The 27,634-nt window shown below is 59.8% G+C and overlaps 1 protein-coding gene across 4 annotated transcripts in view; it reads left to right on the forward strand.

Annotated features, from left to right (window-relative positions):
• Sulf2 (sulfatase 2) overlaps positions 1-27,634 on the forward strand; it is an 84,012-nt gene that overhangs the window by 13,107 nt on the left and 43,271 nt on the right. For 3 of the 4 annotated variants that reach the window (XM_027954217.3, XM_071609036.1, XM_071609035.1), the window contains exons 2-3: positions 7,679-7,932; positions 21,685-21,924. In XM_027954217.3, coding sequence (XP_027810018.2) covers positions 7,758-7,932; positions 21,685-21,924 — 415 coding nt within the window. In that variant the 5' untranslated portion in view covers positions 7,679-7,757. Of the gene's footprint in view, positions 1-3,827; positions 3,917-7,678; positions 7,933-21,684; positions 21,925-27,634 lie in introns of those variants that run through there. The other variant, XM_027954216.2, reaches the window with a different exon arrangement.

Below are 27,634 nucleotides of genomic sequence, written 5' to 3' on the forward strand. Positions count from 1 at the left end.
CTGTCCAGGGGCCTGGCTTTGCCAGGGCGCGTCCTCCTTCCCTCTGGAACAGGACGGGGGTTGAGGGGACACAGTGAGGAGCAGTGGGGGCCCTCACATGTCAGATAAGAAGGTCTGTCTGACTCTCCCCCGTGGAACCAGGAAGCTAGGTCCACACGTGGAGGGAGAGGTCACCGGGGCCAGCCCCCTCCCTTTCTGTCCACCTCAGGACCCGCTGGACCCCAGCACCACGGCTTTGACCCCCCGGGGTCCTAAGATGAAGAGCGGGGCTGGGGCCTCACATCAGCCCACGACCCCGCGAGGCCCAGGAAGTCGTTAGAGGTGTGACACCAGCTCCGGCCCCGGCAGACGCAGCTCGGGTCCCCGGGACCCCTCACCCCTAGAAGGGCCAGTGCTGCAGGTCGGCCTGGGCTCTTGCCCCTGCCTGGCCATGGCCCCAGACCCCTCTGCTGGTCTCCAGGGCGACCCCTCTGCTCCTCCGTGGAAATCTGGGTCCTCTCCCCGGGATCTGTCCAGGCCTTGCTCAGGAGGATGTCTGGGAGGACCTCTATGGGACAGTGGAGGGGACAGCAGCATTGCCGGGGTCTGTGATCCAGGGTCGACGATCCCCTGGCTGGAGCAGGGAGGGGACAGCTCAGGGTCTAGGAACTCAGACCCCGCCCTGAGGCCACCGGGGTCAACACGCTGGTCCATGGCCAGCCTGTGCCCACCACAGCCTCCAGATGACCCAAGAGACCCCGGAGACTCTCCAGCTGTGGCCCAGACATTTCCAGGTGGAGCCCTGCGTTCTGTGGGGCCTTGCTCGGGTGTTTGTCGCGGTTTCAGGTACGTTGTGACACAGGGCTAGTGACTGGAGCGTCTGGCAGGTGTAGTCTCTCCGCCACCCAGAGCTGTCCACCCCTGGCCCTGCACTGCTGCCGGCCTGGTCCCAGCCCCTGCCCTCCCATGCACTGTGGCGAGCATCCTCAGGCCCTGCGGTCTGTTCTCAGGCAGCACAAGAACCCCGTGGAAACCTGACCCAGGTCACCTCACCTGGTGAGCACCTCCAGGCCCTCGTCCACCTCCCAGCCCACTTGCCCATTCTGTGCCTCAGACACACAGATTGTGCCTACCAGGGCCCTGGCACTTGCTGGTCCCCTAAGTCCCCACAAAGCAATGTCCTCAGAGCCCTGGCTAAGAGTCACCTCGGAGAGTCCTTGGTTGGCCACCTATTCAGAGTTCCCCCACCAGCTGTCCCCTCCCTGTTCCATCCAGGGGACCATGGTCATCGGCTTTGGGTCTGAGCCATGAGGGATTTTCCTGGTGCCTTGTAGGTGCTCAGGATACAGGTGCTGACTGGCTGCAAGAATCAGGGGCTGCGTCAGAGGTGGGGTGTGAGCAAGAGAGAGCCCTGCCTTGGAGCTCCCAGGGGACAGGTGGCCCTAGTGAGACCAAGCAGAAGCCCAGGTGAAGGGTCCACGGTGCCAAGGGCCGTCAGTAGAAGAGACCTGGGGCCCGGCGGGGGGGGAGGACCAAGGGAGGCCAGGCAGGAAGGCCACCCACCCCACCAGGCTCCACCCCCCAGCACCAGCGTGGAGCCCCAAAGCCACGCTCCGGAGTGGTCAGATGGGGAAACCGAGACCCAAATTGCACTTGACTCCACAAGCTGCCTTCCTCGCGCTCTGCCCTGGGGGCTCCTCTGGTCGCAAGTGGCAAGTGATGGGAACAGCAGCTCAGTATGACCCAAGGGAAAAAGGGATCTGAATCAGGTCTCTCGCGAGTCCAAAAGGGAGGAAGTTGACCTCAAAAGAAAGAAAAGAGCTCACCTCTGGAAGGAGACAGAGGAACTTATCGAACCAGAAGCCAGTTAGAGGTGAACTTCCTCCTTCAGGCTCAGCGGGATCCAGGTCTCAAATGTCGTCACAGGCCTACCCTCTTCTGTCCGCTTCCCTGTCCTCTCCACGGGAGGCAAGGTGGCACGGGGCCTACCCATTGTCACACTGGGATGACATGGAGCTGGTCAGCCAGTGGGAAAACAGTGGGAGCTTCTTCCTGATGTCAGGCCAAAGCGCCCCCGTTGCTCTGATTGGCTCAGGTCTGATCACATGGTCTAGCCTTGGACCTCCAGAACCTGGTTCTGACTTAAACCTCATGGACCAAGGATGGGGAGAAGGGGATCCCCAAGTGAACATTGGGAGCTGTGGGTGCTGGGTGGCTTAAACCCAGCAAATAACACTAGCCAGCATTTATTGGGTGCCTATTGTATACCAATTTGTTCTAAAGGCATCTAGAATAGTAAGCCATCTTGCCTTCACACCTGTACTGGGTGAGCGCTGGTAGGGTCCCCCCTGTGCAGGTGAGGCCCCTGAGGCCACAGAAGTGACTTTCCCAGGTCCAGTGAGCAGCAGAGCCCATTCAAACCCAGGCCTTGGGCTGGGGACCTCGTCCCGCCCTGCCCAGTGCCCTGGGGACTCCCTGGGTGGCCTTTGGTTTTTCTGCTGCCCTCGCTGCTCTGTGGCTCTTGACTGATCCGACACCCTGCGGTCAGGGAGCAGATGCTCAGGTGTCTAAGCGAGTGAATTCCAGGCCTTTCCACCATCTGCTCGCTGGACGCGCGGAGCAGGTTGTTTCCAAACTCGCCGTGTGCTCTGGTGAGCCGCCCGCCCCGTGCACGGGTCCGCCAGGCCCGTTTCTCACCCTTCCCGCCCCTGCTGGAGGCTTTGCGGCTTCTGATACGTGGACGCTGTACAGTGTCCATGCCGCGAGGTCAGGGCTTGCTTTCCTGCTGTCCCGTGAGCCCTGCCTGGCTCCGGGAGCCTTGGGGACTTCCTTGCTGCATCGTAACTTCTGCGGGGGGCGGGCCCTGGGGCTGGGCTGCTTTCCACCGACTCTAAGCCCCTTTCCTTTCCAGATCCTGAGCCCCGTCCTGAAACCTCACCTTCTCCCCTCCCTCTGAAGGACCCTTGTCCCCCGTCTTGCCCTAGGGAGCAGCTGGGTCCTCTGCCTCCCCGGGCCCTGGGCTAGGAGGGTGGGCTGGGGGGGACTGTCCTTTCTTTGCCTGCCCCAGAGAGGGGAGGAGGCTGGGGAAAGCCTGCGGCCAGGCAGAGGGGACGGCCGGACAATGTGCAGACAGATGTGCGTGTGTCCCCCCGCCCAGACGGCCTGTGAGGTTCGGGACCGCCCCTCGTGGATGTGCAGAACTGGATCCTGTGAGACTTCTAGACTTGACCCTGAGGCCTCCTCCGGGCAGCCCTCCCCGACTGCCCTCAGTCCCGTCTCCTCCTCGGTTTCTACGTGAGCGTGTGGGCCCCGGGGCCCATCCAGATGCCATCCCGGGTGCTGCCTATTTGCCTTATGAGTCTGGGGCTGTGGGGGGCAGATGCTGCCCTCCAAGAAAGGGAGAGCAAAGTGGAAGGGCGTGAGTGGCCCATGTCCCTGGGCAGGTGACATCAGGGAGCCTGGACAGGGCTGCCTCCGGGCGCCGTGAGTCCCCAGCAAGCTGCCGGGGACGGTGCCTGGCAGCCACCACCGGGACCCCTCCTCCCGCCCCCTTGGTGCCCCCTGGGCCAGACCTGGTGCCAGGTCCCACATCTGTCCTGGGCCAGTTGCTGGAGCCCGAGAGATGGAAGGTGCCGTTGGCTGCCCTGGCCCACGGGGTCCACCCCACAGTCGGGTGAGAGAGGGGAGGGGACACGATGACGGGGTGGGGCGGGGGCCGGGGCCAGAGGAGGGAGACATTTCTCTGCTAAGTCAGTCCATGTGCCGGGACCTGCTGGGAGCCAAGCCCTGTTTTAGGCGTTGGGATATGGAAATAAACAACGTTGGCAAAAACCCGCGTCCAGGAAGGTGACATTCTGCAGGGAGAGTGACAGTGAAATAGCTGGTTGCCAGAGGTGACCGACGTGACTGGGGAATGCAGAGACTGCACTGCAAGGAGGTGAGGAGGGGCCATCAAGCAACCTGGATGAAGGCTCCAGGCAGAGGGAAGAGCACACAAAGGTCCTGTGGTAGGGCTGGAACCAAGGAGAGAGGGAGGGGATGAAGCCGGCGGTGGTGGGGCAGATGGCGGAGGGACCTGGCTGCGGACGGAGGCCTGAGGCCCTGCAGCGGAGGCCCCACTGATGTCTTAAGGACCCTCTGGCTGTGGGTGAGAGCTGAGGGTGGAGGCAGGGAGCCTAAGGAGACTGTCGTCACCACCCGGGGGGTTATCCTGCCCGCTGTGCTGTGCTCACACGCGGGAGGCCCTGGCTGGACGTCTGCAGTGTACAAGAAGGAAGGAGCGACAGGTGGGCCAGGCCTGGGGGCCACCTGGGAGGCCCTGGCCCCGCTCCCAGGGCACCTCTGCACACCCCAGGGCCCCCCACCTCGGGTCCCTGTCCCCGATCTGTCGCAGCCTCCCTCCTCTCCTCTCGTTGGACTTGGGGGTCCTCCAAGGACAGCCACCTGGGTCTCCCCGGGTCCTGGATGGCCGGGCGTTTCCCCACAGTGGGGGGCACCTGAGGTTGCGCCCTGCAGGCGGGCAGGTGGATCCAGAGGCGGGGGCTGTCTGGACGCCCGGACGGTGGGTGTCCCCCGAGCCTGGGTGTCCCCCGAGCCGTGCTGCTGGCTGGAGAGAGGGGACCAGGGGGCCTTGGCGAGGAGCCTGGGGGAGTGGCGGCGGCCGTGGGCTGGAGGTCTGCGGTCAGGGGGCCGCGGGGTGGCCAGAGACTCCGCAGGTTCAGCTTCTTGGAGTGTTTTACCAAGAAGGGGAAAATGGAGGCGGAAGCCTCGTGTCATCTTTAATTGGTCTCTTTGGCCGAGGCCAGGAGGGGCCGAGCCGGGGTTCGCCAGGGATCGACCTGTGACGGGCGCCGAGGGAGAAATCAGCCCGTTCTCCGCAGCCTCCATCCAGGAGGAAGGGGCTCCACTGGGAGGTCCCCCGCCCGGGAGGAGGGGCTCCAAGACCAAGGGGGTGTGACCAGAGCCCAGCGGACCTTGTCCTGGACCCAGCCCCCCCCCCCCCCCCCGGCCCGGAGCCCCCCTCCCCCCTGCGCCCCCTACGGCCTCGCTGCGGAGGCTGAGGCTGGCTCTCGGGACCTGCTGGCGGGGCTGGCTCCAGGGTGACCGTCCAGCACACTGGGATTGGGCTCTTCTCTGCCACATGACCTTGGAAAGTGGCCTTGCCTCCCTGTGCCCGGCTTTGCCATCCACCCAGCGGGCATAAGACAGATGAGTGGCTGCGGGGTTACGCGGGTGGCGCCTGCGAGGTGCTCAGGGCGGGGCCCGGGGCCCTGCGAACATGGACCCTTCAACGCGCTGACCTCCCTGAGGAGCCCGGGCAGGCGGCTGGGCCCTGGGGAACAGCGCTCGGGGGCTTTGCAGGGCCCCCCTGTGCCCTGCGTCGTGGTGTGAGCAGCTCGGCGGGGAAGGGACGTCGTTTCCACTGGTGCCCGGGCACGATCTTTCTTCAGAAATGTGCCTCGTAGTTTTAGTTTAAAATGAGGCCATCTGAAGAGGTGCCTGGGGACGTTCCCAGCGAGAGCCGCGAGATGGCCCTGCGCTGTCTGATGCGAGAAGCTGGGAGGGGGCTGGGGGAGCTGGCGCAGGCAGTCGGGGGACCCGGGTGCAGGCTCCCTGTGGGCGCTGGTGGGGCCCTGAGAAGCCTCCGTTTTCTGGTGAGATGGGGATGGTAGCGCCTGTCGCGGGGGTCCTGGACTGAGGGAGGCTGCAGGGTGGCCACGTGGCCTGGTGAAGCTTAGGCAGGCCCTCCCTGTGCCGTCCAGCCTCAGCAGCGAGGGACGGGTCTCATCCTCCAGCCCAGTTTGCTGATGAGGAAACTGAGGCACAGAGGTGTTGAGTTCCTATCTCCGCCGTCGCCCGAGGTGGCACAGAACAGGCCCCCGCAGACCGTCCTGCAGGGCTCGGCTGGCAGAGACCCGGGTTTCAGCAGGTGAAGAGGCTGAGGCCGGGGTTCGTCCCCCCACACCAGGAGCCCTGGCTCTCAGGACGGGGCAGGTGGCCATTACAGGAGGGCCAAGTGCCCAGCCCTGGACCTTGCCTGGGGCTGTCCCGTGAGAGCACTGCCCGGGGACCCAGAGTGGCTGGCTGGAGGGTGGCTGGGGCAGGGCCACCGTGACCGGCCTCTGAGCCTCGGAGGCCCAGCTCCTGGGTGGCCCTGCCCAGCTCAGCAGCCGCCGCAGCCGCAGGACTCACAGGACTCCAGCAGAATTGTGGCAGGCACTACACAGGGGACGGGGACGGGGGCCACCACAGACCATCTCTGCCCTCATAGGGCTCCCCTCCAGGGGGTGACTGAGGGAAATAAAGGGATGATAAATGCAGAGAGATCCTGGGACAGGGACACCGCCTTAGACGGTCCTGTCCAAGGAGCTGACGTGAGTCTCTTAACTTGGCAGAGAAGACTGAGTCCATCATGCAGACCCTAAGAAACCCTTAGCAGTTATATGAAAGCAGGGAGTGCAAAGGCCCTGGGGTGGAATTGAGAAGCCCGTGTGCTAGAGAGCAGTACGGGTCAGGGAGAGGTTCCCCAGGCCTGCAGGGAGTTCACTTTCATTCTGTAAGCCATGGCGGTGGGGGTGGGGGGGCTTGGGCAGGTAGATACAGGAGGGCTCTTGTAGGTGAAAAGCACCTTCAACTTGCACAGCCTGGGAGCACGCGCCCCTTCTGATTTGGGGCCCTGTGGCTCTCACCCCAGTCCAGTCACTGTGGGAGGATCCCCTGCTGCCCTGGGGTGCATGCAGGATGGGGCGGGAGCTGGTAGTGGGGAGACCCCCCCCCAGCCACATGCAGTCCCCAGGAGAGGGTGCAGGCAGAATCCCAGAGGAGCCTTGCCGGGTGCCCAAAGCTGGGGTTCTGGGGTGGTGGCCAGGCTCTCCCCATAGACAGGAGGGACAGACCGTCTCCTTCAAGGTCACGGCAGAGTGGTGCAGCTCAACTCCAAGGTGCTTGGTGTCTTCCCAGCACACACCCATATGCTCTCTGATCAACGAGACCCTGGTCTGTCTCTGGATGGGGCTTGAAGGCGCATTTCTTCAAGAGGTAAAAATGCGGCTGAGAGCTAGTGAGGCCAGAGACCGCGCAGCCCAGACTGCTGCCCCCCAACTCTGTTGTGACCCATGACCTGGGGTCAAGAGGAGGAGAGGTCTCGGTGGGAGGTGAAAGTTCACTCCTCCCTCGGCAGCCCCCCAGCTCCCCTTTTCCTGTTGCCACCGGCCACTTCACCCCGAGGCCCCTGTGCCCACCTGGAGGTGCCGGGGTCGGGCCCACGGGACGGGTTCTCAGGATGGCCGCTCACCTGCTGGCTGCAGGGGACTCAGGGGAGGGGCGGGTCTGGGACAGGGACACCAGCTGCGTAGCTCTAGGCAGCCTGGCGTCCATCCCGTCCAGCCCCGTCCGGCCCGCTGCAGCCTGTGCCTGGTGGTCCCCTCCCTGTGCCGGGCAGAGGCCAGGTGGCCTGCACTTGCCCTGGGGAGGACCACCACTGCCCTTCTCTGCGCCAGGTCTGTGGGTTGAATCAGAGGAGCTGGCTGTCCACCTTGGGCCAGGGCTGTCCCCACACAGCCGGGTGGCCCCAGAGTCCAGAGGGGCCCACGGGCTCTGCTCCAGGACAGCGGCCCATGCCAGCCGCGCCCAGGCCACCAGGCAGACGACAGCAGCACTGGGTGGCGCGGGGCTGACCCGGTTCCTGCCTCCTCCCCAGGTCGTGAGTGAAGAGGGAGCAGAAACCGTCCGCAGAGCACTTCAGCCTCGCCCCCAGAGGGTCGCGGGGACCCTCTGAGATGGCCCCTCCCCGCCTGCTGCTCTGCCTGCTGTCCGCCACCGTCCTGCCGCTCCTGGACGGCAGCGCCGCCTTCCTGTCCCCCCACCGCCTGAAGGGCCGGTTCCAGAGGGACCGCAGGAACATCCGCCCCAACATCATCCTGGTGCTGACCGACGACCAGGACGTGGAGCTGGGTAAGCTGCAGGCGCCCCGGGGAGGCCCCGGCGGGATGGGTGCCCCAGGTCCTCTCGTGGCCGGGAGCTGGGTCATGTCCAAGTGCGTTCGCCCTGCGCCACGGAGCAGCGCCCGGCAGAGTCTCGGGTCGGGTCCGCTCCGCAGAGCCGCTCCTGGGGGCCTGCGCAGGCCAGGACCAGGGCCTCATCCATCCCCACCTCTTTCCCCACCCGATCCACCTGGGCTGGGTCCACGGCCACCACAGGCGGTCCCCCACTCCTCCCCCTCCTAGGCAAGGTCCCCGGGCTTTTGCACCCGAGCTGTGCCCTTCTTGATTCGTATGAGGAAGAAATTCCAGAAATGAGGCCCCCGAGAGCTGGCCTCGGCCAAGGTCAGCCAGACCTGTGTTCCCCGGGGCCAGACTCTGCCTTCGGGTCTCACTGACTCACGGGCCACTCCCTGACCTCTGCCACCTCCCCCCGGAGTCCACTGTCGCTGTGGGTGTCCTTTCTCCAGTGCAAACCCCGCTGTCCTGCGAGACGCAGCCCACCCCTCTCCACAGGTCCACTCCTCAGAAATATGGGAGGGGAGCTGGCTTCACACTGAGTATACACAGACCTTGACGTTGTTCCCAAACGGGACAGTCTAGCAACTGGTGACCCAGCGGTGACACTGAGTCAGGTGTCCTGAGTGATCTAGGTCATACGCAGACACCGGGCCATTTCACAGACAGCCCCGGACCTTCCAGGGATTTTGGTACCAAGGAGGGAGCTGGGACCCATCCCCACCCCAGACGAAAGGTCAGCTGTGAAATGCAAGCCACAGATGCAGATCAGGTGCAAATAAGAAGTGTCATTCCACGTTTTCTAAGAGCCACATCTTTTAAAAAAGTGAAAAGATACTGTTGAGCCCAGTGGGTGGCGCACGCCTTTAGTCCCAGCTGCTCTGGAGGCTGAGGCAGGAGGATCACAGATTGGAGGCCAGCCTGGGCACTAGCCAGACCCTCTCTCAAAATAAAAATAGGCTAAGGATGTAGCTCAGTGGTAAAGGGCCCCTACGTTCAATCCCCAGGACGACAGATCAATGAAGATAACAGTGCAGTTAACAACGTTTTGTTTAACTCAGTGTATCCAGACTACTGTCACTTCCACAGGCCGCTAATATGAAAAATCAGGACACGTTTTGCATCTTTTAAGCTGGTTTTGATGATGTATGTGTGTTTTACACCCAGAGTGTCTCAGCACAGCCACTTTCAGGTGCTCACAGCTGCTGTGGCTTGAGGCCACTGCACTGCTCAGTGCTGGCCTTATCGTTGTTCCCTGCTCATCATCAGTACCACCCTGTGTTGTGAAAATGTGGGACACGGGTTCCAGCCAGTGGGAATAGCATGTGCAAAGGCCCGAGGCAGGACCAGGAAGGCAGAGGTGGCTGAGCCTGGAAAAGGGAGGTAAAACATAAAGAGAGACGGCGTTGCGATCCTGGGAAGGACTGCCCGTCGAGTGGTCACTGGCCAGGTGAGGGCCGAGCCCTTATCTCTGGCCACCATCAAACGTCACAGCATGTTGTTTGCCAGGTAAACCTTCACAAGCCAAATCAGTCTTTTAGCTGCCAAAGAAATTCTAGTGTAGAACTCAGCGGCTCCCTGGTCCGTATGAGGGCCACGCGCAGACGCTTCTCAGGACCTTCTCTGTGCGAGAGGAATTGGCAGGAGGCAGCAGTCAGGACCCGAGCTTGTGCTGACAGCTGGACACAGGTGCTGCCCGGCTCCGGCAGCGGTCAGAAGGAGCTGCTGCTGGTGATAAGGGCATCTGGGGGCCGCGGCCACGGGGTGGGGGTCCAGCAGAATTTGGCGCCGAGGACTTGCAGGCACACCTGGACCTCAGGGCCCCTGATCTCCCTTCGCGAGGCCCTTCGGGCTGTTCTGAGGTGACGTTGGGGACTTTGAGAGGCCCTGGAGGACCGTTCACTCACCCAGCACATACTCAGCGGCCTCCGCCCCGCACAGCCCACTGTGCCAGGGCTGGGGACTGGGCAGTGTCATTGCAGGACAGGGAGGGCTCTGGGGCGGGAGTGGAGGGCAGGAGCCGCCTGGCCAGGCCAGCGGGGCCTGGTGGACACGGGGAGGGCTGGCGAGTTGGTCTCAGTGAAATGGACAGCAGCGGAGGATGAGGACCTCACTAAGTGCCCCCGAGATCCCTGGGGCCTTACAGTGGAATGAGATTCCAGGAGCAGAAACTGTCCAGGAAGCCGGGCAGTGACCGGGCAGGTGACCGCGGGCCCAGAGGGGGGCAGAAGCCATGGCTGGTGAGACCTGGTCCCTCTCGGTGTGAGCTTGGGAGATAGAGGCAGGGACGGATCGGAGGTTAGGAAGGAGGAGAATCGAGGACGACGTCTGGATGTGGGGGCGGGAGCTGACAGGTGAGTGACTGAGCAGCCAGCCAAGCTGGTTGGTGTCAGAATCCAATTTGAACCTTGCATCTGCAACTCTTAATAAAACCATCAGAATAAGCCAACCTGAGGACAGGAGCTGTGGGTGCACGGGGAGGGTAAGAAGGAGAACTAACTAAACCATGGCTGACTCCAGGTACAGATCTGCTCTGTCCATTTTGCCCATGGAGAAACAGAGAAGTTAAGCCCCTTGTCCAAGGTTGCACAGCTAGAATGCAGTTAAACAGAATTTGAACCCACAAGTCTGAAGCCCTGCTCTGCTTAACCAGATTCCTGGGATGGGTGGTGAGTTGCTTCCAGATCTGGGGCATGTTGGTTAGATCGCTGCACACGCGAGTGAGCGTGGCTGAGGGCTGAATCCTGGGGTCGCATGTTCTGTGGCGTGTCTGTCCCCTCCAGCGATACGGACGGCACAGCCCTGTGCCTCCCGGCCTTCCCCGCCACGGGCAAGCCAGGGCCTCCTCCACGGCAGACCTGGCTTTGGAACCAGGCTGTCTTTCGGGAGGTGAGGGATGGGGAGGTGGCAGTCGGGCCGATGGCTTTCTATAAGCCATGAGACAGAGCGGGATCAATAATGCATGTTCCCAAACAGCCAGCCCATTATCTCACAGTCGGCACAACTGGCGCGCGGAGGGGGGTCCTAAAAAATTCATCACCTGCTATTTTCTGCTCACCCATGCGGCAGCTCTGCCCGGCGACTTCTCCACGGAGACGGCCCGGGCTGCCTTCCTGCCCCAGGGCGGAGAAGAGCCGTCCACCCTAATTAGGGTCCGGCCCAGAGGCCAGCAAGAGAAGACCGGGAGAGAAGGGCCCCCGTCCCTGTCCTTGATTGAAGGCTGGGGCGGCCGCCCTGGCGTCCCCAGGCCTTGCCGGCGTGCATCTAACCTGAGCTGTTCCTCAGAGGTGTCACGTGCCCCGGGAGCTGGCTCCAGGGGCGTATGAATTAGTAAGTGACCCAGATCATCCGTCTGTTTTCAGGGCATTTGGGAAGAGCCCTGGGGACCATCGGGCTGGTGGCCGTCCTCCCCCGGGAGAGTCCAGGGCAGCAGCCACCGTGTTTCTTTGTGGGGGCCTCTGGTCAGGGAGGCCCGGAACCAGGGGCTTTGCCGGGTTCCCTGGTTTAATTCGGCCAAGACCAAACTCAGGGAGCCCAGGCCAGGCGGGCACGGCTCAGCAGTCCCCGCGGTCCTTACACAGAGCGAGCGGCCACCCTCCTGCATCCGGTCCTGCACTCGGGGTCCTCTCCACCTGGACTTGGTTTTTGAAACTGGAATATTACTGTGAAGGGAAGCGGGAAATTCGGGCCTCAGAGAAAGACCAGTGTCCACAGAGTCGCCGCGAAACCCAGGGCCTCGGGGACAGCACAGTCGGTGTTTAGGGCTCCCAGGAAGCTGCCCCCACCCCCGGGAGCCGTGCGCCTGCATCACGAGGACAGGGCAGCGGCGATGGTCAGCTCCCCTTGCGGGCAGGAGCAGGCGAGGGAAGCCGTGAGCCCGCTGACCGGGGCTTCCCTTCCGGCCCCACTCACGCCACATCACTGCTGCCGGGCGTCTGCCTGAAGGTCAAGGACACAGTGGGACTCAAGCCCCAGAACATCAGGCGTGGACTGTCCTGCTCACTCTCCCAGGTCCAGGCCAGGCAGGAAGATACTGCCTTTCGGGGCTCCCTGAGGCTGGTAGACGCCAATCAGGCCCCCCAAAGCCGGGTGAAGCATGGAGAGAAGCTTGAAGCATCTCTGAAGGACTCTCTGCCTTTTCAGAACATCTCGAAACACTCCAGCGTCGGGGCAAGGCTGGGTGCTGTCTAGCCAGACGGCTGGGCTCCATCACCACTCTGCACTGGCTGTGCGGCTTTGGGAAAGTTACTTGACTTCTCTGTGCCCTGGCTCCCCCGAGTGTAAAATGGAGATGCCGTCCGCCTGCTGTCCTGTGGTGGCTGAGCCCGGGCAGGCTGTGCCTGTGTGGTGGCTGGCTCACATTCCAACTCCAAAGCCGTCCTCCGTCGGTGCCACCTGGGCCGGAGCCCGGGGTGCTGCTTGTCCATGACGCTGCTAGGTTTAGGAGTCATTTCCCAGCGTGAGTCTCCTGTGGCACCACGTAGCAGGGTTGAGCCTGCCGCTGGGGCACGGGTGCACACAGCCAGGTATGTGAGCTGGGCATGTGATGTCCCCGGGCTTGAGTGATCCCGTCAGTCGGGTCGACTGTAGCTGCTTCCTCTGCGGATGCTGTGTGTGCTGGGGACAGAGTCGCGCATCATGGGTGCAAAGAACAGCCGAGTGGAGGGTCAGAGGAGCCGCCAAGGAGCCGTGGGAAGGAGACGCCATTGGATGTAAAGTCACATGAGTCAAAACCCCTATGTCAGGGACTTAGCAGAGCTGAGCCAGTTTAAAAAGGGCATTTATTTGACTCATGGGAATAAAGAGTCTGAGTCTATTTTAGCTTCAGGTGTAGTTGGATCCAGCAGCACTATCCTGGGTGCCATTGGCCCTTCCGTCTCCCGGACCTCTGTTTTCCTGCAAGTCGGCTTCCTTTTCAGGCCTGCCCACCACAGGGCACTCCTGACCATTGCAGACCCAGGTGGCACTCTAGGAAGCCATCCCTGTGCTGAGGGAGCTTTTCCCACAAGTGCCAACGAAGTCCCCAGATTGAGTCTCTCGGCCTGGATTCCTGGGACATCTGGTCAACCGTGAACCATTGGGCAGGATGGGACCAGTGCTGGGGCAGCCCCGATCACCCTGCAGCCCGGGAACCACGCGGAGTGGGGCGGACGGGCGCGGTTCCGCACAGGAGAACCAAGAGCCAGCGCCAGAAGGAGGAGAGGGGCCCGTGTGGAGTCGAATCGGGGAGACCCTCCTCCTGCCTGCACATGGTGTCTGCAGCGAGGCTCAACCCAGACCAGACTGGTTCATCCATCAGGGGTGTGCAGGTGCCCACTGTGTGCCAGAGGGGATCCAACAGCACCCGAAGTGGACAGAATCTCCGCTTGTTCACATCCTGGTGCCAAAGCCGATAAATAAGACATGTAAATACAGAGCACATGGGACAGTGGAAAGTGGCCAGGATAAAGCAAGGAGAGAGATGTGGCTCAATAAAGGGTGGCCTCCTTGAGAAGGGACATCCGAGCAAAGAAGGTAGGAACACCAGCCAAAGGGATCCCTGGGAAGAGGTTCCAGGCAGAGGGAACAGGATGTGCAAAGGCCCTGGGGCAGAACTTTCCCACAGGTTAGCAGAGCTGCAGAGAGGCCAGGGCAGGGTGGTGGAGTGTGAGCCGGTGGGGGGGCAGGAGGAGAAGGGGTAATGTTGGGGTCCATCATGCAGGGCATGATCCTTGAACCCAGGGGAGGACTTCGGCTTTCTGGGTGAGGTGGAAGGCAGAGAAGGACGTAGCCTGACTACTCTGACCCTCTGGCTACTCCGTGAAGAATGGATAAGAAGGGCGTCCATTAAGGAGGCTGCTGCGAAGGTCCTGGTGCAAGATGGACCCAGCAGGGAGTCTGCTGGCCAGGTCCAGGCACAAGACGGTCAGACCAGAGAGGAAGACGGACACCGCCATCCCACAGGACAAGCGGACGAGACGTGCTGGCGGGTGTGACGTGCGGGAGAGAGGACCAAGAGTCATTTCAGGGTGTGGACCTGGAGACTGCGAGGGTGGACCCCCCTACAGAGCTGGGGAGCCGCGGGGGACCGGCTTGGCGTGGGGACGAGGGAGCTGTGTGCAGCCCTGTGGTTTGGCCTTCACCGGGTCGGAGGCCCTGGCCAGCCTCAGGGCGTGGGTCCTGAAAACAGCAGGTGTGGGGCTCGGCAGCCCCCAGTCCCCCATGTCCCGTCCCCCCCCAGCCTGGAGCGCCAGGCCCTCCCTGTGGCCAGCCCCCAGGTCACGGTGACTTGCAGCCCGGCCTCCCTGAGATCCACTCACCGCAGGAAGCAGAGCGTGTGGCCACAGGTTAGCGGAGGAGGAGGCCCGCCGCCCGCGCCTCTCCGAGCACATTCCTGCAGGACTTTCTGTTTTTCAGTTCAGGAACACTTGGGGGAATCTCTTGGATTCTGGAAGCGACTTTGGCAGCACGTAAAAGAGACTGTAAGTGTAGCTGCTTACACAGCACGGAGCTGCCTCCTGATAACATGGAAGGTTGGGGCTGGCCGCGCAGCGTGGGCCTGGAGACTCCAAGGTTCTCAGACTCAGGCCCTCGCCTTTCTGCTCCTTCACCTTGGAATTTGGCTTCCATCTTCAAGGTCACCTTGTGCTTCAGAATGGCTTCTGGGGCTCCGGCTATCACAACTGCGTTCCAGGCCACAGACAGGAGGAAGCAGAAAGGCAATGAGGCTGGGCCTTTGTGTTCAAGGAGCCCCGGCCTCATCCCGTGCAGCGGCCACAGCTGACTTACCCAGCTGCGTGATCTCGCCAAGGAGCCCGGGCGCGCAGGCTGGGTTCAAGGCGGGTCTGACCGTGTTCTGCGAGAGGGTGAATAAATGTGGGGGAGCACTGGGGACGCGCAGGGCCCTGAAGCTACTTCTCCACACCTGCAGACCAGGGGACCTGGGGACGGGCCACTGACGGCTGTCACCAGGAGCCACAGGAGCCTGGCCATGCTGTTCCCCAGCCCTGAAAAGTAAGGGTGGGGCCAGTGGAGGAGGAGGGTGGCGGGTGTGACGGGCATCGACCGCACCGGAGGTGAAGAGCGAGGGCCGGCACCGCTGCAGCGCCTGGCGAGGTGCGTCCTGTCACTGGTGACCCCTTGAGCCATGAGGAGCTGGTCACGGGCAAACCTGGGGAGGGACAGAAGTTCAAGAGTCCTGTGGCAGACACAGCCCTGCCGGGGATTTGGAGATGGGTGGCAGGACCTAGGGAGTGAAGGGGAGAGTGGCAGGACGTGGGGACATCACGTGGCCCTGGCCGGCCTTGTGAGAGGGTCTGGATTTTCGTGCAGGGCTGATGGAAAGTCACCAAGGTTAGCAGTGGGCTGCTAACCCCAGGGTCCTGGTCACCCCTGGCCTGCCGTCCTCAGCCTGCCCCCTGCAGGGCCAGGCAGGTACTGCGGAGAGGGAAGGGGCCTGGCGGGGGGCCTGCTAAAGGAGGCCCTGGATGTCACCCAGTGTGGCCCGCAGAGACCTTGAGGTCTTCAAGCAAATCCAGAAAGCTGGATTGATGGGTTGGTTAAAAAAAAATCATCCCCAATTGGATTTTCAAGATATTTCCAGGCCGACTCAGATCTCGCGGGCAGGAGGGCGCAGGGGCTCGGCCGTGAACTCAGGCCCCGGGGAGCGCCGTCGCGAGCAGGTTCCCAGCTGTGAACTGAGGACTTTGTCTGCGCCAAACAGCGAACGGAAACTCACGTCGCTTTTCCCAACCAGGGTCCAGAAGACCCTATGAAGGGGACCCGTCGGTCGCCCAACTGCAGATACGGGAACTGAGGCCCAGGAAGCAGAAACGTCACCCTCACCCTGCCTCCCCCGTCCAGAGCCCTTCCCTTCCTCCTGGGATGGCGACACGGAACATTCCAGAACCGCCCACAGCTTCACAGTCAAAGGAACCTCGTAGGGTCCACTGCTGTTAGGACAGAGAGAGGAGCGGAGGCCACAGGTGTGCGCCTTTCCCACGTCATTCTTTGGGTACCAGATGCCACCTCAGGATGACCCAAAGTCGGCCGAGGGGCCGTGTTCAGTCTAGACCTGGGGAGTGGCTGCCCCGCGGGGGTTCATCGGGACACTCTTAACATGCAAACCTGAGGGGTGAGTCGGGGACAGGCCCAGTGGGTGGTGTCACGTCCCACCCGCTCTGCTGCCCCGTGCCGGGTGGCCCTTGATGTCCTTCCCTCAGCTTGGAACCCTGGGAGCAGGTCGAAGGTGGCAGGCACGTGACATGGGCACCAAAGCCGTTCCCGTGTCTGGGTCATCAGAAACCGACCGCCTTTCCCAGCTGCTCTGGGCCAGGGGTAGACAGGCCCCGTCCAGCCGGCCCCTCCCACTTCCCGGAGACCGTGGACTTGGCGCCGGCAGGAGAGGGGCTCTGCCCCCGACCTCCGGGGAGGCCGAGCAGGAGGGGGCGCCGGCCCAGCTCCGGGTGCGGGCCCTCGGCTCCGGGTGCGAGTTCATGGCTCTGGGTCTGAGCCGTCGCAGGGGCCGAGGCTGAGCGCACCCCAGCCGGGCTGCTGTGTCCCGGCACCAGCCGAGCCAAAGGGACCGAGCCGCGGCCCAGGCAGGTTGTCCGGTCTCTTTCTTTCTTTCCCCGAGAGGAGCCCGGGATAGAGATTTTATGGAAAACCCAGAGCGACGTCTCCTCAGGCCCGTGAATCGCCCGGGTCTTAAAGTCCTTTTCAAATCAGAAGGAAAAGGCGACTCAAGGCGGAAGGATGTGGCTGTACAGAGCGTCCAGCCGTCATGGCGCACCGAGGCCGACCTGCCTCCCAGGGGGACGCTTTCCATGAGGGAGGAGGGACCCGTGAAGCAAGGAGGCCAGGAAATGGCCTCGCTTTTAAAATAGGAGCCAGGACCGTACTCTTTCTTTTATTAGTCGTCGATGGACCTTTACTTGTTTGTGGCCTGTACGGTGCTGAGAATGAGCCCAGGGCCTCACACGTGCCAGGCCAGCGCTCTACCCGGGGCCCAGCCCCGCCACTGACAAGACCTGACTGAGCACCTACGTGGGCAGGTCCAGCTGTGGCCTGGGACGGTGACCCCAGGTGTAGCCACGGTGACCTGCAGAGGGGCCCTGGCCCAGCAGACCCTGGGGGTCACTCCGAGCCAGGTCATCTGTTCCCCAGGTAGGGGGAAGGCCACAGCAGGGTGCACTGTGAGGCCAGTGGTGGTCAGTTCTTCCCCCATGCTTCCAGAGGGTCTCCCGCTGCGTGCGGCCCGCGGTCTGCCTTGAGCATCTTCAGATACTTCAGAGAAAGCCCCCCACTCCCCACGCCCACTCCCACTGGCAGCCTCCCATCTGCAGCCCGTGTGGCTCCCGGGAACATTTCTCTTCACGGCTCACACCGAGTGCCAAGAGCGAGGAGCGGGAGTGAGGAGCGGGAGCGGGAGCGACTTCAGCTCCCTCCGAGAGCCTGCCGAGGAGGAGCTATTTGCAGAGACGTGGAGGCCATGAGGGATGGAGTCCAGGCCGAGAAGCAACAGGTGCAAAGGTCCTGCGGCAGGGTTGTGCCTGGTGCATTTGGGGAGCACAAGGTCAGCGTGGCCAGCTGGAGCAGCAGAGTGAGGGAGAGGGACAGGGGTGGTGGGGGGGAGATCAGGGTTCAGGGGCACCGCAGGCCAAAGGAAGGGCTTCGGCGTTCACTCGGGGCGAGATGAGCAGCCAGAATTGGAGCCGAGGATTCGGCGATGTGATAGAATGTGTCGGGATGAGCCCTCTGGTCACCAAGGAGAGGGCACAGCAAGGGAGACGAGGGCAGAGATGGAAGACCCACCAGGAGTCCACGGCAGCAGTCCAGGCAAGAGACGGTGGTGGCCAGGCAGCATCCCGACCTGAGAAACTGGCTCCTGCTCCTTTCCCGCCACCCCAGTCTTCCTCCACCACTTTCCCAAGGAGGCCCCGCCACCGGACGCCGCTTGTTTACCTGTGGTTTCAAGAAAACAAACCTCCGCATCGTCTCAGTGGTTATCCATCAAAACCGGCACCTCCCCTGCCACCGGGTTTGGGCCACAGGGGTCTGTCTCACGGGGAGCGCTCACACCGCTCCCAGCGCTCCAGGCCTCAGACGTGGGCAGACGTGAACCCCTCCACCCAGCAGTGGCGGGGGGGGGGGGGGGGGGGCTGCAGCCCTGAGGCCGGTGCCTGCGCAGCCCCTGTGAGCCCTGGGGCCCAACGCTGCGAGAGACGGGACTTAAACTCAGAGCAGCTGCCTAGCATTGCCTGGGACATCGGCCCTGCAGGACACAGGTCTGTGGGCAGGCCAGCAACACCGCTCTCACCACCCGCCAGCTTACTGTACTGTGCGTCAAAACTGTGGAACTTGCGCGTTAATTCCATGATCTCACAGCTACCTGGAATCAAAGGGGTTTTTTTAACATCACTTTAAAGAAAAATATTGAATCACGGCGTAGCTGGTACACGGGGAGCCCCCCAAGCCGTCAGGAGCCGGTGGGCATGGAGCGTCCCCGGGAGACTGGCTTCTGGCAGTGTGTGGTCTGGGGCTGGATTTAAGTCCCACGGGTGGGGGAGGGGCCCCTGGTCATCCGTCACAGAGAGAGGTGTCAGGGTGACCTCACCCCTGGCCCAGCGAGGAGGGAAGGCTCAGTCATGGAAAGAAGCCGGGTCTGTTTTTCTCTGCATGTCCCCAGGTTTGTGTTGGACAGAGTCCGTTTGGGCTGGCGGCCCGGCCTCGGTTGAAACATGAAGAACTGGCCTTTTTAGTTCTTGTGGCCACGTCTCCCAGGTCTCCCCGGCGCTGGCCATCCACATGGGGGTCCGATCATGTTTGTGTGTTGCAGATGTGGCCTTGGAGGGCCTGGTGGCTGTGGCACTTTGAGTAAAGCAGATGATGTCCCTGGGCGAGGCCCAGCATGGGGCACTTCTGAGGTGCAGATACCAGGGTCCCTCGGGCACTGGCTCGGGCAGGGGGAGTGTGGGGAAGGGGCACTTCAGGGGCCGCCCGCCGGGCGCAAAGGGGACGGAGCCAGTGGACCAGGCTTCCGAGTCCATTAAAATAAGCAAGGGGCCCACCGCGTGGGGGCCTCCACCAGGGCTGCACCCAGTGCCACTTCCCTGGGGGCCTTCAGGGGGGCCTCCCCAGCGTCTCCGCAAGAGGGTCTGGTGGGTGGTGGGACCATCTTCTGTCCCCGTGTGGTCTCCGGGGGGTGAGAGGCTGGGCGCCCACTGCCAGCCGCTCCATCCTTTTTCCTGAGGTTGTGAACCAGGTGCACAAAATCCGTGCACCCAAGAAATATTCACCGAGTAGCTACTGAGCTCCCAGCAAGCTCCAGCTGGGGGCCAGAGCTGTGGAATAGGCGATGACCCTGGCACTGATGTTCTAGCTCTTTCCAGGCAACAAATAAGGAGGACAGATTAATACGTGAAAGTAGGGTGCTTGACTGTAAGGAAAGAATGTCTGTCTTGGGGCCACAGGTCCTCCCAGGAGATCCCAAGGGGCCCCAGCTGTGACTGACGGGCACTAGGATTTCTGCCAGGAGTGAAGTCCCCCCGCCCGAGGGGCAGGAGGAGTGGCTTCACCAGGCTCCTGTAACCGGCTGGTGCTGCTCAGCACAAGCAAATGAAGCCTCCCGGCTGGGGTAGGGCAGAGCCCTGGGCCTTGCCAGCCTCAGCCCCACTTCAGGCTGCTGAGTAGCACCAGGCGCTAAGGCGGCTCTCGTGGAACCCACTCCTCCAGCCCCTGCAGGCGGAGGCTCCACACCTAGAGCAGACCCTACAGTTGCCCACCAGTCAGAGCTGGAGGGCACCAATAGTTTGAGACCTGAATGATGGGCTTGGCCAACTGAAGCCGAGTCTTGGAAAGAGAACCCTGAACAGAGGTGACGGCCAGTGCAAAGATCCTGGGGCAGGATCGAGCCTGCAGCACTTAAGAAATGTCCAGGTGGCCAATGTAGGCGAACCAAGGTGAACAAGAGGGGGGTCAGAGAAAGAGGAAGGCAGGTGGGGTCACGAGGGGTCTTCCAGGCCACAGGAAGGGATCTGGGCCATCTGAGTGCAGTGGCAAACCGAGTGGCAGGCCGAGCTCTGGAGAGCAGCGGTATTATCTGTTGGCCTGGGGGAGGCCTGGCTCTGTTCCTCCCCCATCTGGCAGAGAGATGGGGCAAAGAGGTCTAAATCTCCTCCCACTCAAGCCCTGAGGGAGGCCTCACACCTGTTGTCCCATCTCTAAGGAGGTGCTGGGTTCACGCTCTCCCTAGGGCCGGAGGCTCCAAGCCAGATAGACCCTGCTGGCTCCAATGCTGTCCTGAGGAGTGGCCGGCACTTAGAGCAGCAACGTTCACTGTCCCCAGCCCCCAGGGCCCAAGTCCAAAACGAACCTGTGAGCAGGGCCGGGCCTCCAGGCTCGGGGGCGGGGGTGGGGATGGGGGGTCCTCCCGGCTCCTTGCTTTAGGCCGCCCCTTCCCCGTCAGAGCCTGCCCAGTGTCTGTGACTTCAGCTTCTGTCTCCTACGTGGACACCTGGGTTGGACTTGGCACCCGCCTGGGGCAGCCAGATCGCTCACCTCCGGGTCTGGGACTTTTTCCAAATGAGATCACACAGATTCCAGGAGTTAGGTTTGACCTGGTCCTTTGGGGGACCACCGTTCAACCCACCATAGACCCTAAGAGCTACAAGGAAAGGGGAGAACCCACGGGTGGCCATAGGAGGGAGAAAGGGGATTTGTGCGGACTGTTCCCTCCAGGTCTGCTCAGTGGGTGTAGCCATAGGATCCCCTCATCATGCAGCTGTTGAGCACCTGCTGTGTGCCCCGACAGTGGCTGTGCTGGGGACCCAGCCATGGGCAGAGCAATGGCTTTTGCCCACGTTCATCCCCTTCCTTCCTGAGTACCTAACTCTGCTTCCAGCCTCGTGGAGAAACAGGAGTAGGCACGGGGCATCCACTGCCCGGGGTATGTGACGGGTCCTGGCAACACGTGCTCCGGATGAGCACTCAGAGGACAGAAGGCTGCGTGGGCAGGAGGCTCCAGAGGAGGTGCAGCCGGACAGATGGGTTAGATCTGGGCAGAGAAGGAGGGTGAGTTCCAAGTGGACCAAGGAGGAGTCAGCACCACTACTGCTGAGCATTTTGGCGGAGACATACTCAGGGAGTTTGGCCAAGGGTTGGCAGGACGGGATTTCAATAAGTGTGAACGATTCTTGGGGAAATTCCAAGCCAAGCAAAATACCATCTTTCCCCTGTTTACATGGTGGTTGCTTTCAAAAAAATAGAGTCAGTATAGATCAATACCCTGAAAAACAACCACCAAAAAAAAAAAGCTCATATGTAAAACATTGCGATTCTGAGATCTTTAAAACAGGTTTCCACTCAGCCCGACGTGAACGTCTGGTAGGTGTGGGGGCCAGAGACTTTGGTGCGCTTGTTCATTTGCAGTCCTGGGGTGAACCCCGGGCCTTGCACAGGCGAGCAAGCTCCACCACTGAGCTACACCCCCCAACTTTTTATTTTGAGGCAGGGTCTTGCTAAGCTGCCCACGCTGGCGGGGCACCTGGGGTCCTCCTGCCTCAGCCTCCAGAGTAGCTGGGATCACAGGTGCGCCCCGCGCCCAGCTGGACCCAGGATATTTCCCGACTGGGCCGGACCATCCCCCCTGCCCCTGTGGATTCCCTGTGGTGCCCTTCGAGCACGGGGCGGGGTGGCCGTCCCCCCAGCGGTCTCTCTGTGCCCTTTGCAGGCTCCATGCAGGTGATGAACAAGACCCGGCGCCTCATGGAGCAGGGTGGCGCGCACTTCGTCAACGCCTTCGTGACGACGCCCATGTGCTGCCCGTCGCGCTCCTCCATCCTCACGGGCAAGTACGTGCACAACCACAACACCTACACCAACAACGAGAACTGCTCCTCGCCCTCCTGGCAGGCGCAGCACGAGGGCCGCACCTTCGCCGTGTACCTCAACAGCACGGGCTACCGGACAGGTGAGCGCGGGCACGGAGGTCCATCCCAGGGGTCCATCCCGGGTCGCACACCCGACCGCTTTCCTTCCATTTCAAAGTTGTGCCTTTATTTCTGTGTGTAGAAATCAGAAACGTGCAGACTTGTCAGTAGTAGGGATAAAGGGACCTTTTCAAAAGAGTTGAGTTCTTAAAAAAAAAACCCGGCTGCGGACAGAGCTCAGTTGGTAGAGTGGTCACCTCGCATGCACAAGGCCCTGGGGTCGGGAAAAAAAATCCGTTTAAAATATTGTATTCCAGGGAGACCACAGAGTCCCAGGCAAAAGTTTGTTTTCTGCTATTTAAAGCCATGGGGTGGGGGGACAGTTTGACATGGGCGAGATTTGAAGAGATGTAGGATCTGGGGTTCTGTATGGGGGCGACCGGGATGGCTCAGGTTACCCTGGTGCTGGGCCTTTCATCCACAGCTACCCAGGGAGGGCCCCCCTTTCAGCAGGGCAGAGTGCCCCGGGCCACCACCAGGATCCTGTTTATCTTGCTGGAGGGACTGTGAGTTCCAGAGGCGCCTCTGCTGGGCCAGCTGCCGAGATAGGGGTGTTCTTAAGCACAGCCTCTCACTCCAGCCCCGTTGCAAAATCCTCCAAACTCAATTAATTTCGCTTGCTTTAAAAAATAAATAAATACACCCCACCATGGGCCAAGGGCCAAGGCAGCTGTGAAACCAGATGTTGTGGCCCAAATGTTGCAACCCGGGAGAGCTGCATCCAAGTGGCTAGAGGTTGGTTTGGCTGGGAGGGACGGGAGGGAAGGACAGCCTGAGGTGGGGCAGCGTCTTCTGATCCACAGTGTGGGCTGGCGGGCAGTGGAGCCGCCAGGAAGCCGGGGTCGTTTCCTGCACACTCAGCCGGCCACCAGAATCACCTAGAAAGTGGGGCCAGCTGCAAACCAGGAAGGCCCACTCCCTCCTCAGCCGTGCATCATGGGTGCCGGTGTGTGAGCATGACCCCTTTGGTTTCTGGGTCTCTGCAGAAGGCTGTGCATGGCCAAGGTCACCTGGGCTACCCCTTCAGATAATGAGGGGCCTGGCCTTGCTGGTGGAGGCAGGTAGGTGGGCTACAGCAGGGCCTCAGGCCCTTACGAAAGGAGGCATCTGCCACTCAGGTCCAGAAATCATAGCTATTTCTGTGCACAGTCACTGAACTGCAAATATTTTACATTGAATTTTAGCTAAAATCTCCTGATTAAAAAAAAAAATGTTGGCAAAACTCAGTGTTTTAAAAATGCATGCTGTGAGCCAAGGAAAACGAGGACAGGTGTGGCCCACGGCCCCCTTTCATGACCCCTGGCTGCACAAGGCGTGTGAGACCGTTAGCTTTGTGGATGCCAAAAGAACAGTAAAGACCCCAAAAGTGTTCTCTCAGCCCCTCACGTGCGGACCAGGACGGCCGCAGCCCAGAAAGGGATTTGTCCAGAGTTACAACGTGAGGTGCTTGTGCTGCGATCAGGATGGAGACCGGGGCGTGGTGCAGACGCGGGATCTGGCCCATTGAAAGGAAGCTCGCTTTTCTCGTGGCATTTGAGGGCTGATGCCAGGGGGAGCTAAAGGCTAGGGGTCAAAATCACCCAGGTGACCCAAGAAAAGGAGCGACCTCCGGAATAAACATTCTTCAAAGCTGATGCTGCAAACTTCATCCTTGAACTTACACAAATCACCAAGAATCTGCCTCCCAGAGGACTGACTTGGCCCAGCTGTACTTTGTGCATACCTGTGTGGTCCTGGGAATGGGACCCAGGGGCACTCTACCACTGAGCCTCACCCCTGGCCCTTTTTATTTTTTTATTTTGAAACAGGGTATCTCACTAAGTTGCTGCGCCTGGTCTTGAACTTGTGATCCTCTGCCTCAGCCTCCCAATCTCTGGGATTACAGGTGTGCGCCCCTGCACCTGGCTACCCAGCTCTACCTAATTATTATATCCTCAGTGAAGACAGGAACATGTCAAATGTGAATAATAGCCACCCCATAGAACAATCGGAATGTTCAATGGCAGTGTTACAAAGTATTCATTTTATTTAGAATGTCCCCGTGTATGGGGGCAATTCTATAGATGTTAGAACTCAGAACCTGAAAACGCCTGTTCACTTTGAACGGGTGTGCTCCTGATTACTAATAAGCAAGAGCTTCCTGTATATTTTTCCTCTTTACCCTGGCACTAAGAAGCTCAGATTTGAGTTTTATGTTGCTGTTTAAGGTAAAAACATTTTAATTGTATGATACTAAGTTACACTGTCGATTGAGAAAATGACAAGAACAAATTGTAACGAATTCAGAATCCCTTCAATGTGATTCATGGTACACATTTAGTTATATAGTAAGATTTTAATCCCCAAGGACAGAAGGTCAATTGTCCCTGCAGGGTCTTGATCCATATTAAACTGTACATCTCTGCAGGTGCCTCGGGATTGATTGAGTGGGATTTAAGATGATATCTCAATTTAAAATCCTTGCTGCTCTGGTGGACCCAGCTTGGTCTATAGGTCCAAGACTCAGATTCCTTCTTTCCCATTGGTGAGAAGCCAGTCACATGGGCACATGTGGCTGCAAAGGCATCTGGGAAACAGTCCTCACTCTGGGTGGGCATTTGCCCCGCTGAAACTTCATTTACTTTGAGAGAAAAATGAAATGGATACTGAGGGAAAATGAAGCCTGAACCATAGTAATGTTGTTGATGGACCTTTATTTTATTTGCTTATTTATATGTGGTGCTGGGAATCGAACCCAGGGCCTCACACGTACGAGACAAGTGCTCTATCACTGAGCCACAACTCCAGCCCCTAGGTGTTTTATTTTAAGAAATGAAACAACAAAACTTTGAAAATAACTTTGTTATATCTTATAATACAGAGGCTGGGCTCTAATTATAACTAATGGGATTTTTTTTTTGGGGGGGGGGTTGTACTGGGGATTGAACTCAGGGGCACTTGACCACTGAGCCACATCCCCAGCCCTTTTTTGTATTTTATCTAGAGACGGGGTCTCACTGAGTTTCTTAGTGCCTCACCGTTGCTGAGGCTGGCTTTGAACACCCAATCCTCCTGCCTCAGCCTCCCAAGCTACTGGGATGACAGGCATGCACTATGGTGCCCAGCCTTATTTTTTATTTTGGGAAAGGGCGCTAAGTTGCTTAGGACCTTGATAACTTCCTGTGGCTGGTCTCAAACTTATGATCCTCCTGCCTCAGCCTCCTCAGTTGCTGGGATTGCGGGTGTGCACCACCACACCCTGGGATGGTTGTTTAAGGAAATGAGTTGGTGAAGTGTCTATTGGGAGGAGTGTAATTAGTCCAACAAATTTAAATGGTAGCACAGTGACATCCTTTACTCCGCCTTCCGTTTTCACAGTGGATTCAAAGAAGGTCACCTTTGCCAGAGTGTTTGAGGGTCTGATCCATCTTTCCTGGGGCTTCTCTTAATCCTTTGACATTTGAATTTTCCCCAGTGGAGAGCTTATTACCTCATCACCCCTCTCAATAGTCTCCTCTTCACTTATCTCCCAGGCCAGATTATTATTTGTCAGTGGATTTACCTGTGTTTCAAGCTGTCCTCCGGCATCACTTTAATTAATTTCACAAAACCCTGCATCTTTTAAAAGATGAGCAATTTCATCTTGCAATCATCTTGCTTCATGTTTCCCGTGTTTGCAGTAGAGATTGACACAGGATGAAGTGAGGGATGCTAAGTTTAAGCAGGATAAATATCAATTTGTTAATGGATCTTTCTGGATGTGGCTTCCTGTAACTTCAGTGACTTGAATCTTGGAAGGATAAATGACATCCTCCGGTTTTACAGAATGTATGTAGTCACCCCTCATCACATTTCATCAGGTGACCACCTGCTGCCCTGACTGTTCTCACGGGTAGGTCCTCAAATCGAGGTCCTGCAGGATTCTCAGGGTGTGGATACCTCCCTGTTCTTTGCAGAGTGGTTGAGAGCAGGCATTTGGCTCCGGTTCAGGTCTGAACTCTGCCACTTCAGGCTCTATAAACTTGGATGCGTTATTTAGCTTCCACGTCTTGGTTACCTCAATCACAGATGATGTTACTTGGCTCAGAGGGTTTTGTGAATTCTTAAGACAGTGACTGGCATGTGGTAAGCACTTGAGAAGTGTCGTGGTGACAATGACGATTCACACAAGTACCCCAGCATCACACAGACGGCCTCGGCCGTGTTTAGTAAATGTCACAATAATTGCACATGGGGAACGAAACGTGGCAAGGAGCCCCACCTCTAGTGACCAGTAAATCACTTCAGATCAAGCGACAGAAACCTCAACTGCGACTGTTTGGACAAGCTATGGAATTTTTCTTTTCTTTTCTTTTCTTTTTTTCCTCCCTCAACTAAAGAGATTTAGGTGCTTCAGGCAGAATCTGGACCCGTGGTTCAAGTGCGTGGTGATTTGGGCTGGGGATGTTACTTGGTGGTAGAGCACGTGCGTAGCATGCTTGAGGCCCTCTGTGCAATCCCCTGCACTGCGGAGAAAGAAGTGTCGTGACTTCATAGAAAGGCCCAAGGCCTTCCTTGCCAAGCTCGAGGCCGGTGTGTCCAGGAGGAGCCTAGGTCTGGAGACAGTGGCTGGCACCGGCCCCCGGCCCCTTCAATCACATCCTGCAGGAGCAAGACGCGTCTTTCCCCAGATTGCAGAAGTCGTGAGATTCTGATTGGACCAGCTCCAGTCACGTGCCAGCCTCTGAGCCAATCACCGTGGAGAGAGCCTGAGTGAGCGCATTAGCTTAGCTGCCTGTCCCCGGTTCAGCCCGTGGAGCCGGTTCTCCCCGGGCCCGGGATCCCCGAGTGGAGGGAAGGATGAGGAGGACGGGCCTGCTGGGCTGCCCATCTCAGGCTGGAGGAAAAGCTCATTTTCTGGTACTTTCTGGTAAATTAGGCCGGAGAACCCAGTTACCCCTCCGGGGGGCGCCGTGTTACCATCTGAGCCGCCGGCTCCCAGGTGGTTTCCCGTCCCGGCTTCTGTGGCCAGTGCTGACCTCGCCCCTCCCCCATGTGTTCTAGAATGTTCCTGGGGAGCGAGGGGAGCACATCCCTCATTACAAGCCTGGGCTTTGCCAGTTGGAGCCTGTTTTCAGATTTGGCCCTGAGCACCCAATTATTTTCACTCTTCTCCTCCCACAGAGCTGGAGTGGGGGGAGGTCAGCTGAGGACCTGGACTTGGCCAGCAGCCAGGGTGGCCACCCTCACTGCATAGCCTCTGCACCCTGACACCTGCCCCTGCGGGATGTTGGGACATTGGTGAAGCTGGTGCACCAGCCACCACCCACCCTACACACACACACACACACACTCACACACACAGGGCACCGGCATCTACTCCACCTGAAGGCAGGCGCGCGTGACTCGTTTGCTGTGCTGGCTTCAGGGTGTGAGAGCTCAGGTGTCTTCCTCTGCTGTTTGTGACACTGTCCTCACACCGCCTCTGTACCTCTCACCCCGCTCTGTCTCTTATTTGCTTTCTTTCCCTTCAGAGCCCTTGACCCCACCTGAACACATTTGTGGATTTGTTTATTGTCCGTTCTCCCATGATAAATGACATCTTGACACCTCCCATGCTCCCTACCCGGGTTCTTGCTTCTGTTGACCGCCCCCTGGCTCTTCCCAGAACTGATTTTATATTGTACCTATTCATCTTTTTGACTGTTTTGCTTTTAAAATTCCGGCTCCGTG

Source organism: Marmota flaviventris, chromosome 2 (assembly GCF_047511675.1).
Source record: "Marmota flaviventris isolate mMarFla1 chromosome 2, mMarFla1.hap1, whole genome shotgun sequence".
NCBI lineage: Eukaryota > Metazoa > Chordata > Mammalia > Rodentia > Sciuridae > Marmota > Marmota flaviventris.